General features: G+C 35.3%; 1 protein-coding gene across 1 annotated transcript; it reads left to right on the forward strand.

Moving 5' to 3' along the window:
• The first annotated feature begins 4,691 nt into the window (after window positions 1–4,691).
• Window positions 4,692–14,987, forward strand: LOC131164412 (puromycin-sensitive aminopeptidase). The gene is made up of 33 exons (XM_058121576.1): window positions 4,692–4,972; window positions 5,857–5,937; window positions 6,059–6,103; window positions 6,274–6,414; window positions 6,524–6,599; window positions 6,823–6,899; window positions 7,644–7,757; window positions 7,839–7,913; window positions 8,007–8,114; window positions 8,210–8,422; window positions 8,525–8,586; window positions 8,675–8,702; window positions 8,801–8,887; window positions 9,186–9,211; window positions 9,927–9,990; window positions 10,108–10,188; window positions 10,403–10,450; window positions 10,568–10,586; window positions 10,752–10,756; window positions 10,862–10,873; window positions 10,988–11,044; window positions 11,149–11,258; window positions 11,344–11,424; window positions 11,547–11,733; window positions 12,364–12,512; window positions 12,592–12,730; window positions 12,821–12,967; window positions 13,074–13,155; window positions 13,244–13,419; window positions 13,521–13,631; window positions 13,718–13,834; window positions 13,944–14,015; window positions 14,620–14,987. The coding sequence occupies exons 1-33, from the start codon at window positions 4,895–4,897 to the stop codon at window positions 14,698–14,700; spliced, it is 2,949 nt and encodes a 982-aa protein (XP_057977559.1). The 5' UTR covers window positions 4,692–4,894; the 3' UTR covers window positions 14,701–14,987.
• The last annotated feature ends 218 nt before the right edge of the window (window positions 14,988–15,205 follow it).

Here is a 15,205-nt window from a genome sequence, read left to right on the forward strand (position 1 = left end):
GATACCTATGAACTTCTTTTGAAATTAGATAAAGACGAACAAGGTATACCAGTAGATGTCAAACTCTATGGTGGGATGATTGGAAGTTTACTATATCTGACTGTCAGCAAGTCTGACATAATGTTTAGCGTATGCTTCTCATCTTCTAGCCATCAAAAGAATACTTAGATACCAGATTAGAACCATTGAACTTTGATTATGGTATCCCAAGTATACCTCCTTTGAGATTATTAGCTATTCAGATGCAAATTTTGCCGGTAGTAAAGTAGATAGAAAAAGTACGAGCGACACATGTCATTTCTTAGGACATTCGTTAGTATCTTGGTTTTCAAAGAAGCAAAATTTAGTTGCTCTTTCCACTACCAAAGTAGAGTATATAGCGGCTGGGAGTTGTTGTGCTCAAACGCTATACATAAAACAACAACTTATGGATTTTGAATTATACTATGGCACAGTTCCTATAAGATGTGATAATACGAGTGCAATAAACATCTCAAAGAATCCTATATCACATTCACGAATTAAACATATAGAAATTAGACATCATTTTCTTTGTGATCATGTGTAAAAAGGAGATGCGACACTTGAGTTTGTATGCACAAATAAACAATGGGCAGACATATTCCCGAAACCACTTTAGGAGGATAGGTTTATACAAATTAGACGTGAATTAGGTCTGATGCATAGTCGAGAAGTTGCCTAGAGTCACATTAGACTACATAATTAAGGGGGAGCTAATTACATTAACAAAAGTTAACAATTGGTTAAAGTTCTCACATTTGGCAAAATTTTCTAACATTTGGTATCAAAATTGTTGCATGTTTAATTTTCTTTATACATGACACATGTTGATGCCCAAATAAAAACTATTGGACTTTAATGGACTGATTTGCTTATCCATGTTTATGAAAATTGAAATACTGTGTATGTTTACATTGACATTTAATTCAACAACATATATATACATTAGAAAAGGGGAGAAGTAAATTGAGTAACATGGGAAATATAGTTTTAATTGCAAAGATGTGATATATGTATGACATAATACATTTTTTTTTTATATATATACCTTTTTGTTGATGTCAAAAATGGGGAGATTAGTAAGAAAAAATGATGAGAAAATGATTTTTGGGAGAAGTTAGTGATTGTGTCAAAAAGAGGGAGAAATAAGCAAAAGTTTTTTTTTTCTTGTAAAATAAAGGGGGAGATGTCTTTCAAATAGTCAATGTGTATGAACTTCATTGTGTGTAAATTATATTGTTATTTTGTTGAATTCTAAATTATGCATTATCTTAGGAGGAGCCGTGTTAGGCGTAACCCATTTTTGCTTATGTGTTTGTCATCATTAAAAAGGGAGAGATTGTTGATTTTATGAATCTAATCCTGTTTTGATAATAACAAATCACTTGGTATTTGACTTGTGCAATTAAGTTTGTGAACAGAATCATAAGTTAGAATGCATGCATGGTAAGCATGATATGGAAGCCGCGAGGAATCTACAATACATATCACTTGGCTCAATTCATGGAACTAGAATAATTAAAGGATGGAGAAGTAAACTTCAAGTTCAATATCGTCAATGAGAATGAGTATTCAGAATTAAATGTATTTACATGTCATATGATATAATTTGAAGCGCAAATATAGCTTAGACAGACCTTAGAACTCATGCATTCATGAAAAAATAATTTATATTAGTCCAAGTTAAATAAATTTTTTGAGACAAATTTTAGTGGCCTAGTCGATGAACCTAATGACCTTATCGACGAACTTATGAAGGTCACTCGGCGATGAACAGTGTTGTCTCATTGACGAAAAAATACCGAGAGCCCAAAAAGTTTGGATAGTGCTCTCGTCGACAAACTCATGGCTTCGTCGACGAACGTACCCATTCGTCGACGAAGATCGGGGCGCTGACTCACGATCCAATGCGGACATGGGCAAAAATTCTAAATTAATTTGATCCAACAACCATAATTTGATAAAAACCCCAAGAACTCTTATAAAATTAACCTAAAAGCCCTAGTGCCTCACTTTGGCATATGATTGAGGAGCCTTGAACACTTTTTGCCTATCTCTTGAAAGCTTTGAATCGTATTGCTAAGAATCGTTGCCTGCACTCCAAAGAAATCATACTTGTCTAGGCATTCACATCTTCAAGATCCAAGCAAACTTATGCTAAATCTAAGTTTGATCTTGAGGTTTGAGAAATATTTCATTGAGCTTTCAATTTTTTAGTAAACAGTTGTCTTCTCCATTATGCGTTCATATAAAAAATCCTTTTGGGAGTAAGAAACTAAGTTTCCCATAGCTATTTATTGGAAAAATATTTTTGGAAACAATATTCTACAGTTTTGAATCCTTGTGATATTCAAAAGTATATTTTTATTTAAAGAGACATACTTTATTGGTGCAAAAAAGTATTTGAGAAATACTGTTTAAATCTTTGAAATATTTAAAGTCATATGTTTACTCTAAGATTTAATCTTACGAGTTATTTGATAGCACAAACTTAGATCTGCATAATATTCAAGTCTATTTTTTTTAAGGATCTTATTTTATATTCTTGCTTAGAGTGATTCGAAATCAAACTCTAAGATCTCCAAAGTATTTATTTATAAAAACTAATTTTTTTGGGAGATATTGCCTGAAGGATAGATTTGTGAAGCATATCATTCTTCTTATAAAAGTCATATTTTTACATACATACTGAGCTTCAAGTATTTATCATATGATTATGTGCTATGTTTTGTCTTGTATTCACTAGTTTGGTTAGAAGCAATTTTGAGTTGTTGTAGAAATTATAATCTCTATTTTGTATACACGGTTCGGGTTGTGAACCGGGATTGAGGAAGAAGCTACGCCTCTTGTAAGCAGTAGGTTTTAAGGGAAGCTCCGTCTCAGTTAAAGGAGGTGATTATTTAGTGGAATCTTTGAGTTAATTACTCAAGGCGATGATGTAGGCTGAGGTAGGCCGAACTTCGTAAAAATCGTGTTTGCATCTCTCTTACCCTTACCTCTATTTAATTTCTGCATAATCTTATTGTGTATGTGTTGAACATTTGGTGTGTGTGTGAGTAATTGGGTAACATTGCATGTTTGATAAAGACACACAAAATTAATTAATTGTGAAACATTGAGGTAGTTGTAAGTAGCTTACAAGTTTGAAATTGATAGTGTTCAAAATTAGAACATAAAAGGCCTATTTTTTAAAAATACTTAATTCACCCCACCCTGTTGGGATAACACCGGAATTCACAATATATATATATATATATAGAAGGTACAGAAATAAAACCGGCCATTAAGGCGGTATAAATATATAGAAATATGTTAGAACCTTGTGTTGATAACTTGTTATAAAATAATGCAGAAATTAATAATAAAATAATTAGAAATGAGCAGAAAAATAAATGAAGACAAGACCGAATTTTATGTGGTTTGGATATACTACTCCACGGGTGTATGAGATCAAAACTTTACTATTTAGGAGGAATTACAATATCAATCTTACTTTGTACAAAAATATATTTCTCACCCACTTTTTGCTTACCTCTTATATATATAGGCGGTATAGAAATAAAATCGACCATTAAGGCGTTATAAATATATAGAAATATATCAATTGGTTAAATCCTCATAAATTAAATAAGAATTAAAAAAATGTCAGTTGGTTAGAGTCTTGTGCTGCTAATATGTTATAAAATAATATAGAAATTAATAATAAAATAAATAGAAACGAGCAGAAAAATAAATGAAAATGAGACCGAATTTTATATGGTTCAGATATACCTACTTCACGGGTGGATGAGAACAAAACTTCACTTTTTAGGAGGAATAACAATATAGATCTTACTTTGTACAAAAATATATTTCTCACCCATCTTTTGCTTACCTTCTTCTCTGCGCACAACTACTAGTTCTTGCACCTTCTTCTTCTTTCTACATGTACTCCTTTTCTCCCAATCTGCCCCTCCTTATATAGGAATGTGGGAGGAGCAGATGAGGTTTCATTTAGTTATTGCTGGGAGTGAGTGAGAGAGATAAGAGAGAAGATGAAAAGGTGAGGGAGACATGATGGATGGGAGAGGGATAGCCACATGAAGACAACCATCATCCAGTTATAACAGTTTCCTTATTTTTCTTCTTATTTTGAGTTGATTGGGAGAAGGGAGATTGGATGGACATTCACATCTCCCAACAAAGCCCACTGCGCAATTCTGACTACTAGCCCATGATCAGCCCAGCCCAAGACACTGCTCAACCCACCTCAATATGGGCCGAATTAGAGGACAACTCATGGGCCCAGCTCAAGTAACTAATAATTGGATCTTTAAAAACCTCGATGTTTTCTCAGCATGAACAATGATGTGAGACACAAAATTGACATAATTATTTATAATTTTTTTCGATAATTTAGCAAATTTATGATTACCATATATAAATGTATTCGCCTTCTCTCGTTGTTTTCCATAGATCCTCCGTTTACCCCTGTTCTCTCTGATATACCGATCAGCAAACAAGGTAAACACTAATCGATTCTCGCACTTACTCTCAATCTTATGTCTGTTTTGCGCTGAAACTTAATCTCATTTTTATTTATGTTTTTATTATTATTATTATTTTGAATTTTCCTGTCCATATTTTGAATTATCCATATCTTTATAAGAACCCAAGCTGACCCTGTTCTGCTCTGGCTTTTTTTTTCATGGGCGGTTCTGTGCTGCTTTGATCTACGGGTTTTGGGTCCATTTTTGAGGACATTCTGTCTATTGGGCATCTGGGTAGTTTTTGTTTTGCTACAAAACTGAGCCCTATGGGCGGGTCGACGGTGATTTAATGTTTATCTTCTGGTGATAATATCTGTAGTAGCTTGTTTTAGGGTTTGAATTGAATGGCTCGGTTGGTTCTGCCGTACAAAGGCTCGGGTTTGGCGAAGACAGGTCTGTTGGGGTTGATCGCTTCTGCTCCTGTGATTACCCATTACCATTTCCTCTTTTGTTATTGTTTGTTTAATGTTGTAATTTTCTGGTTGATTCCCGAGAAAACAATAGGTAATGGAGCGTGGAATCTTTTGAATGATTTGTTATTGGAATCTCAGTCGTAAGATGATGCTTTATCTTTCGTTTTTCCTTTTTGACACATTCCTATCCGACATATGACGGCTGTTATTTCCGTCGCCATTTTAGTGTGCTTTACAGCGCTGTGTCTCACGTCAAATGGTTGCACTGTCTGTTTATTCTGTGCGTGAAGTTTGAAACTGAAGTTTATTGAGTAGAATGATTTAGCAGGAAAAAAATAAAAAAAGGAACTGAAACTTAGAATATTTTTGGAGTTTATTTTTTTCCCCAGTTCAGGTATTTACTTGTGTTGACAACTTTAATCATGTCTGAAACTACTATCTTAGCTGAAGAAAGTCTTCAGTCCTTTGGGAGCAAAGACAGCACAAAGCATAAGGATTCAGCTTTTTAATATTTTACACCAAATGGGGTTTACATCAAAATAGTAAATCATAAATTGAATGAAGATTTTATTTTGATTCACCGTAACCTAAAATCTTTTTTCTTTTTTTTGCATTTTTCCCTAGCTGAAAGGTACAATGTTTATTTTGAAACTTCTTTAATGGTGTCCAGTTTCTCTCTCTCTCTCTCTCTATCTCTCTCTCTCATGCGTGTGTGCATGTGCCCAAATACATATTTTAAGTGAGCGTTTTACTTTGCTGGCTGGAAAATTCCATTTATGCATTTGTGCGCGAACACATTTTTAGTGAGCATTTTACTTTACTGGCTGGCAAATTCTAGGTTTGCATTTTCAGAGGGTGCATCTACATAAGCTTATCTGTTTATTTCCTTGCAGCTTCAAGATACCAGTCGTGTTAGTTCACTTGGGCGTACAGTGAAGAACATATCTAGATACAGGCAATTTCTTAGTTCAGAGGTTTGTCTGTTTTCTCTAGATAGCTCAATCTGCTGGTGTTTTATGTTGTATTTAAATTTCCATCATGAATCTCAAACAATGGACTTCAAATTGAGGACTTAATTGTCACTTTTGTTTCCAGGTTGCACGTGCAAGGGATTTGCGGTTCCCATATCCTTCCCTCTTTGTAAGTAGCTGTATTTTGAATTTAACCTTTCCATGCTCTCCTTCGTGATTCTTTTATCATTGGAATGCTGTGCCTTGGCATTTCATTAAATAGCAGATCTTGCTTTTGTTCTCATGCTGTTTCGTCTGGTTGTTGATTTCATTGATTATTATTATTATTATTATTTCTAGAGGGCAAGACAAATCAACAGAAGGCCAATTTGTTCAGTTGCAACAGAAACCTCACCAATTCAAGTTGAAGAATTGAAAATGGAGGCTCCAAAGGAGATCTTCCTTGAGGATTACAAGCTGCCCGATTACTACTTTGATACGGTTCATACATACTCCACTATTTAATCAAATTTGAATATGATGGATTGGGTGAATTTGAATGTGCAGCATTGGCTTGTGTTATTGTGTATTGACGAAGTTACCTCCTCAGGTTGACCTGAATTTTTGGCTGGGCGAGGAAAAAACTATTGTCTCTTCAAAAATTGTTGTCTTCCCCAGGGTTGAAGGTAGTATTTTGAACTTTTTTTTTCCCCAGAATTTTAATAGAATCATTTGTAGTATTGGCTAGTATTTTAGATTATTTAACTACTTTATTGGGTTTACCGTAGTGTTTTACTCAAACTGTTCTATAGCAATGTTAAAAAATGTCTATTTTATGGAAGCTGTATTCTTGAGGTTGGATTTGAAATTCTTAAACAATGATTTTTCTTAACTTATCATATGGAACAGGCACTTCTTTTCCACTGGTCCTAGACGGGCAAGAACTTAAGCTAATTTCTGTTAAGGTCAATGGCAAGGAACTGAAGGTATGTAATTTTTTATGCACCCATTCAGAAAGTCCACTGTATTTTCTATGATCACTATGCTCAATATGTTCATATATCAAAGTTATCTCTTTCAAAACAATGGTGGTCAATGTGCCATTTCCATCTTTTCACGGGTACATTGTTAAATTCTGGACTCTTTAACAGTTTAACCCATGAAATTGTTGTCATTTCTGATTTGTTAATTTACTAATTTTTTAGGCTCTTGAATTACATTAGATACACAAAAAATTGTTTCAAATTCACCATTTAAATAAGCATTTTGAGTTTTTGATTGCAAATAAATTTCTAAACAGTTTAGGGTGTGTTCAGTAGCAGCAAAATTTCCTGTTTTGTGGAGTATTCATTTTAAAATTTTTTTTTTCTTGTATGTTTATGGCAATGCTGCTACTGCCACCATGCCCAACCACCACCGCTGTCATCATGCACAACCACCATCACTGTCACCATCACCCGCCACTGCCACCTCCACCATTACCCACTGCACCTACCACCACAACCACTCAGCCGCATGCCACCATGATCACTGCTACCGGAACATTCCTTTTAGTCATATGCTATATATTATATTTGATTTATCATTTTCAAAAAACAAACACATTTGCTATAGTTTTACCATTGAAAAAGGAAAATTTGGAATGGAGATGAAAAATGGAAAATCATATGGATAATATTTTTCACAACTAAACAGAGTCTTGACAGCTTTAATTTATTATTGTGTTACAGAAGGGAGATTTCAACTTGAATTCGCGCCATCTGACACTTCAATCACCACCTAGTGGTACATTTACATTGGAAATTGTTAATGAGACATATCCACAAAACAACACATCTTTAGAGGTAAACTATGCCTTATTTGTATAAATTCTTGTACTGCAAGTAACTCTCCCCTGTTTTTACCATACAATATCACCCATGCAGGGGCTTTACAAGTCATCTGGGAATTTCTGCACACAATGTGAAGCAGAGGGTTTCAGAAAGATTACATTTTATCAGGTCTCCCGCTGATCTCCTCACTATAGTGATTTGTTTGGTTGTATATTATTAATCCGAATCTATCTTGTTAATGCATTCCATTTTCACCATCAGGATCGCCCAGATATCATGGCTAAATACACATGCCGCATTGAAGGTGATAAGTCATTGTACCCAGTATTATTGTCTAATGGGAATCTTATACAGCAAGGAGAACTTGAGGTGACTCAACTTAGTATGCATTTAAGAGGAGCTGATTGATCTATTTATACACGTTTATTATTACTATTTAATATTATTATTATACTTTATTGCAGGGTGGTAGGCATTTTGCCTTATGGGAGGATCCCTTTAAGAAACCTTGCTACCTGTTTGCCTTGGTAGCTGGACAGTTGGAGAGCCGAGATGACACATTTATTACCCGCTCAGGCCGGAAGGTGTCCCTTAGGATTTGGACCCCATCACAGGATGTACCTAAAACAGCGCATGCCATGTATTCTCTTAAGGCGGCTATGAAATGGGATGAAGATGTTGGTCTTTTCACTTTTGACCTGCTTTTCATGACTAACCTGAACCTAAGTTCTGGCTTTTGATTCTAAAGCATGCTATGCTGTATTATGTTCTGTGAACAGGTTTTTGGACTTGAATACGACCTAGATCTCTTCAATATTGTAGCTGTTCCAGATTTTAACATGTATGTGATGAATGTGTTGTATTTCCATTTGTTTTGTGATTTCATTTAAATTACTAATCCTGCTTTTTTTGTCCTCGTTGATTGCCAGGGGAGCCATGGAAAACAAGAGTTTGAATGTATGTCCCCTGAATATATAACACCAACACCTGTATATGGTCATGAAGTTCATTTCTTGCCTTAATCTTCTAAAAATTTCTTTGGACATAAAAAACAGATTTTCAATTCCAAGCTTGTGTTGGCATCTCCGGAAACAGCCACTGATGCAGATTATGCTGCAATTTTGGGAGTTATTGGCCATGAGGTTGATTGTTCAATACATAAAAGATTTACACTTAGGTTACATTTGGTTCGTAAAATGCCTATTCCTAGGAATAGATAGTAAATTACAATTAGTTATACAAGAAATTTAAGTTGTTACATAAAGCAAATAACAATTTGAAATTCTTTTTGAGTCCATAACAAATTGAAACTTTTCACTATGTTTCATATTTTTCCATGGAATAGATATTCAGCAAACCAAATGTACCCTGAATGTTTTTTTTCCATTATTAGTTGGCTGAACTAATTTGTAATATTGGGCTTCATTTATTGTTTTGCAGTATTTCCATAACTGGACTGGCAACAGGTTGGCCTATATTTCCTCAATATTTGCTTTAAGATAAACTTGTAATAACTTCTTCGTCTACCCTTGCGTTCACAATTTTCTATATGCTCTTATAAAGACTTCTCCTCTTGCATTTATCAAAACACTAATTGTTTATCTTATTTTATTTTACTTTTTTTAGTTTAGAAAACTGCTTCCTCTTCTGATTTACGGATAGGTATTTAATTAAAGTTTGTGAACAGATAGGTATTTAATTAAAGTTTGTGAACGGATAGGTATTTAATTAAAGTTTGTGAACTATCTTGTGTAATTTTTTCATATGAGTTTGGTGATTTTTATAGAACTGGAGGAATTTATTTTCATTTTTTAAGCCCTGTTTAGAACTTAAAAAACATAAAGGAATGGAAAGGAAAGGAAAGGAAAAAAATGGAATTTACTTCTTTCTTCATTTGGTTATCAAGGACAATGAGAAATAAAATAAAATTAGTGTAAATCAATTGACAATTTTTATTTTACATGTCATTAATCTGTGTTTTTTAAAAAAAATTTAATCATATTTGAACAAATTCTCATTCTTAGTAGTATTTGATATAGAGTGAAAATACAAGAAATTGATTTTCCTCTAATTTTATTTTCTTGTCTTTTCTCAATTTTTTTGGATCCAAATGGAGTCTTAAACATTAAATTTTTTGGTTGTGTTTAAATTTTGAATTAATTTAGGCTAAAATGACTGCAGAGTGACATGTCGCGACTGGTTTCAGCTTAGTTTGAAGGAAGGTCTCACAGTTTTTCGTGATCAGGTGCAGGGACTCTATCAGTTACTAAGTGGAATATGTGCCATGAACTGTCTTGGTTGGTGTGATCCAAGTTTTCTGTGAATGAGCTTAAAAATCTCTAAAGCTGTGCTTAATTGGCAGGAATTTTCTTCAGACATGGGAAGCCGTACAGTGAAGCGGATTGCTGATGTTTCAAAGCTTCGCAATTATCAGTTCCCACAGGTCCTTTGTTTTTGTATTTTCTAGTATATGCCTTCACTTTTGTTATTTCAGGCTAGTCATGTATGTGACTAATGCTATACTGCTGAATTCAATAGCAGAATTCATGAGTTAAACATTTATATTTTTCAGTCTGGAACTCTGGATGGTAATTAATGTTCTGATCGTGGAATATTTTATGTCTTGCTGAATTTCTCATTATCTTCCTATTTTACAGGATGCTGGTCCCATGGCTCATCCTGTTCGGCCACATTCTTACATCAAGGTTGGAAACCTCCTTCTGCATGATGATTCTTCCTTGTAAATTTATTTTCTTACTCTCAAAACTTTTAATAATTTTCTTGTGTACTGTATTTACTATGTGCTTCTTTTTCCTCAACAGATGGATAACTTCTATACAGGCAAGTTTCTATTCTCTATAATTGATATGGATCAAAGTTCATATAAAAACTTGTATTGGGGATTTGGCAATTGTTAATTGCGTTTGTTTTTGGCATGTGACAATATTTTGGCCATCTGGTATTATGCTGGATACAATTCTGATTTGGGCATTCACCAATTTGCAGTGACGGTACGTTTACTATTTGTTTTGCTGCTTATTAACTCATCTTTCTTTGTCTGTTCTTCTGGAGATCTAACTAGTCCATCTCTTATTTGTCTCAATGTTTGTGTGCAGGTGTACGAAAAGGTATGAATTGTTTGTTTGGACTTTCTTGCTCCTCTTGCTCTCCCCCTCCCCCCCTCTTTAAAAGGGCTTACATTGGAGGTGTCACTGGTGTACTTTTGTGGTCCTGCTTATCAGGGAGCTGAAGTCGTTAGGATGTACAAAACCTTACTGGGGAGTTCAGGATTTCGGAAAGTAAGGACATTCTCAAGTCTAATGTGGTTGATATAAAAAACCTAACACATGTGAGGCTGCTTTATCACTGAAATCTGCTAATGTCTCTCATTTCTATTTTTTAGGGCATGGATCTTTACTTTAAGAGGCATGATGGGCAAGCTGTAACTTGTGAAGATTTCTTTGCAGCTATGCGAGATGCTAATGATGCAGATTTTGCTAATTTCTTGCTTTGGTTTGTGTTACTCCTGTCGGCTGCGCTGTGAAATTCCATCTGATTGTTTTGATGATATATGCTCTAAAATCAAATTAAATTTCAGGTACTCCCAGGCTGGGACACCTCGTGTAAAGGTTACCTCATCTTACAATGCCGAAGCTCATACTTATTCCCTGAAGTTTAGGTGGCGATTCTAAGAATTTTGTTGCAAGCATTTTTCCTCCCTTCTGCTTTATGGCTTATAATTGATGATTTGTATTTTTTTTTTTTTTTTTGGGGGGGGGGGGGGGGGTTAAATTTTTACAGTCAAACAGTGCCACCAACGCCAGGGCAGCCAGTGAAAGAACCTATGTTCATTCCTGTGGCGGTCGGGTTATTGGACCCCAGTGGCAAGGACATATCTCTCTCATCTGTATATCATGATGGGGTTTTGCAGCCCCTTGCAAGCAATAATGATAAGCAAGTCCACACTGCAGTTCTTCGGCTAACAAAGGTCAGCTAGGAAACTCTGAATTTGTACTTGTTCTAAAGCTTGTTTCCAATGCTGATGAAACTTGGCTCAGTGGACCCACTCTGGCCTGGGGCAGTAGGAAAGTCATGTTGGTGGTTTTCTAACTATTCTAATTTGGCATTTTGTGTTCTGCAAAAGATTTTGGTGGTCCCAAATGGAAAGGTGCACATTGCCCATTGTGTCATGATCTGAATATTGGCGTGTTGTCTCTAGCTGACTTTTTCCGCTGTTATTTTACTTTTAAGAGTCATCCCCAAAGTTTATATCCTTTATCACAAATACAAGAAATATGCACACCAAATCCACATACCACATGTATTTTTTTCCCATGATCACTGCCCCTCTATTGATCTATTTCAGGCCACGGGCTCTCTCTCTATCTCTCTCTCTCTCTCTCTCTCTCTCTCTCTCTCTCGTGGGATGTCAGATTCATTGTCCTCTTTCCGTGCATTGTTTGCTTGTTGGACCTTATCTCTTGGGAAGGTTTTCTAGTGTATGGGTCCTGATGGTGATAAATAGATGGAAAATTCTGCAAATAAGAATTGTCAAGTTCCCTTTTTCCTATTGCTATTTAAGAAAATAATTATATTCTTGTTTATTGGTATTAAGCAGAAAGAAGAAGAATTTGTGTTCTCTGACATATCTGAGCGGCCAATTCCATCACTTTTGCGGGGATACAGTGCTCCTTTACGTCTGGACTCTGATCTCAGCGATAGTGATCTATTTTTCCTTCTTGCTCATGATTCGGATGAGTTTAACCGGTATATCTTTCTAGAAGCAACAGAAGTTCATCCCCTCTAGCTGGTACACAAAATGCTTTTTAAATGGTTTTTGCTTTAGTTGGGAAGCTGGACAGGTACTGGCGAGGAAGTTGATGCTTGGCTTGGTTTCTGATTTTCAACAAAACAAACAACTGGTTCTTAAACCAGAGTTTGTGCATGGACTCAAAAGCATACTTTGTGACTCAAGCTTGGACAAAGTATTTACAGCAAGGCTAGAGATTTTTTTTTGCTATAAATTATTCTGAAACAAAATTTGAGTGCTCTAATTTCGTGTTTTTATTATCCAGGAATTTGTTGCCAAGGCAATTACTCTGCCTGGTGAAGGGGAGATCATGGACATGATGGAAGTTGCAGATCCAGATGCTGTTCATGCAGTTCGATCTTTCATCAGGAAGCAGCTTGCTTGTGAACTCAAAGCAGAGTTTCTTAGCACGGTAATGTGTTTTTAAGGATTTATTTAAATCAGATGTCACATTATTGTATTTATTTTTTATTAATAGTTTCTTTAAGACTTAACTTGCCCTTTTATAAATTCCTCAGGTTGAAAACAACAGGAGCTCAGAGCAATATGTGTTTAACCATCCAAATATGGCCAGACGTGCTCTGAAAAATATTGCGCTTGGTCTGTGTTATTTTGAATCATGTCTTTCTCATGATGAATGTATTGAAACATTGTTATTACTCACCATTATGTCTTGTGTGATTTATAGCATATCTTGTGGCACTTGAAGACCCGGAACTCACTGAGCTTGCACTGCATGAATATAATACTGCAACTAATATGACAGAACAATTTGCTGCTCTGGCGGCACTTGCCCAGAACCCTGGTAAAACCCGTGATGATGTCCTGGCCGACTTCTATAACAAGTGGCAGGATGACTTTTTGGTAAGCAAGACTTCATTCCAAATGGTTGGTCAATCCAAAATTAAATCTAAGCTATGTTTTATTATTTTGGTTGTAGAATTTCTCATTCCACTCTTCTTCAGGTTGTAAATATGTGGTTTGCTCTTCAAGCTACATCGGACATTCCGGGTAATGTTGAGAATGTGCGGAACCTCTTAAAGCATCCTGCATTTGACTTGCGTAATCCAAACAAGGTCTGTGACCTTCAGTAAATTAGTCATTTGTTCAGGGAAATATCAATTGGTGGTAAAAGATTACATTGAAGTTCGTCTATGATCAGGTTTACTCACTAATAGGAGGATTTTGTGGATCTCCCGTGAATTTACATGCAAAAGATGGATCAGGCTACAAATTCTTGGGAGAAATTGTGGTGCAACTAGACAAACTAAATCCTCAGGTATGGTACCTTTAAAAAAAAAGGCTCTTGATTCATGAGGATCTTTGCATACCCGCATGCTTATTCAAGTTGAAATGTTATAATTTTGCTTTTTCTGTGTTGATTGCAGGTGGCCTCTCGGATGGTGTCAGCCTTCTCTAGATGGAGGCGTTATGATGAAAAACGGCAAGGCCTTGCAAAGGTAACAATACTAAATGATTGGTATTGTAATAATATTCATGGTTTTTGAAATGGGTGTGCATTCAAGTTTATCAGGCTTGCTCATCTTTGAAATTCTAGGCTCAAACTCAGGTCGAGCTTTGCGAGTGTTGAAGTCAAAATTGGCTGCAAATTTTGAAAATTAAAACTTGACTAGTGTCGATTTGGTTATAAAGCATTAGGAAATATATGATAAAAAATATAATAATGTAATAAAATAATGAAAGCTCACTGCAACCCTGATTTGAGATTACTAGAGTCGATTTGAGTTGTGCTGAGTTGTGCTTATGAGGCAAGTTGAACTTGAGTAGCTCACAAGTTGGGTTGGCTTGCTTACACTCACCGTGTTCTATATATATATTTTCTTGTTCCTACTGCTGGAAAAAAGGATTTTATGTATTTTTGGGCAAGAACATTGTTAATATTAAAATTAAAAATCAATGTTTCAGGGTGTTGCCCAAAAGAAATTGATAGTGTGCGTAGTTTCAATGATTCTAGTCGATGTATATAACTATATATATATATATATATATATATATATATATATATATCCTGAAAAGCAAAATATGGAATGTTGTTTTTGACAGGCACAGCTGGAGATGATTATGTCTGCCAATGGACTGTCAGAGAACGTGTTTGAGATTGCCTCAAAAAGCTTAAATGCTTAAAAGGTTAGGGGAGTGGTAGGGGGAGAAACTGCTTTAATTGTGTTCAGAATTATAGTCATGGAGAATAATAATGTATGAACTGGCATGTGCTACGCTAATCCGATCAGTTCATCGATGGTTGGCAACTATGATGGTTGTAATGATTATTTTGTGTGTATAAAAAACCTCACGAATTGACTTGGGTTACAGGTGTGGTTCTGGCTGTATTGACCGCACCTTTTGGTGTAACTGAGAGGAAAAATAGTCATCACGATGCAGTGCATTTAAGCTATGATATTTTCATGCTCCATGCTGTTGGCTTAAAATGCTTGCCATAAAAGTTATTGGATTAATTCTTGAGTAAATTTGGAACTGCTCAATATCAGGATGGTGAAATACTTTCAGCAAAAATGGGAATGGGATGACCAAAAAGGTAGTTCTTGGTGGAAATTCTCGTTTGCACTCGTTGTCTTCAATCTCTCCTGTTTGTTTCCCCCTTTTTGCCCTTTCTTCTCGCAAGTCTCTT

The sequence above is a fragment of the Malania oleifera genome, chromosome 9, assembly GCF_029873635.1.
Source record: "Malania oleifera isolate guangnan ecotype guangnan chromosome 9, ASM2987363v1, whole genome shotgun sequence".
In the NCBI taxonomy this organism is placed as follows: Eukaryota; Viridiplantae; Streptophyta; class Magnoliopsida; order Santalales; family Ximeniaceae; genus Malania; species Malania oleifera.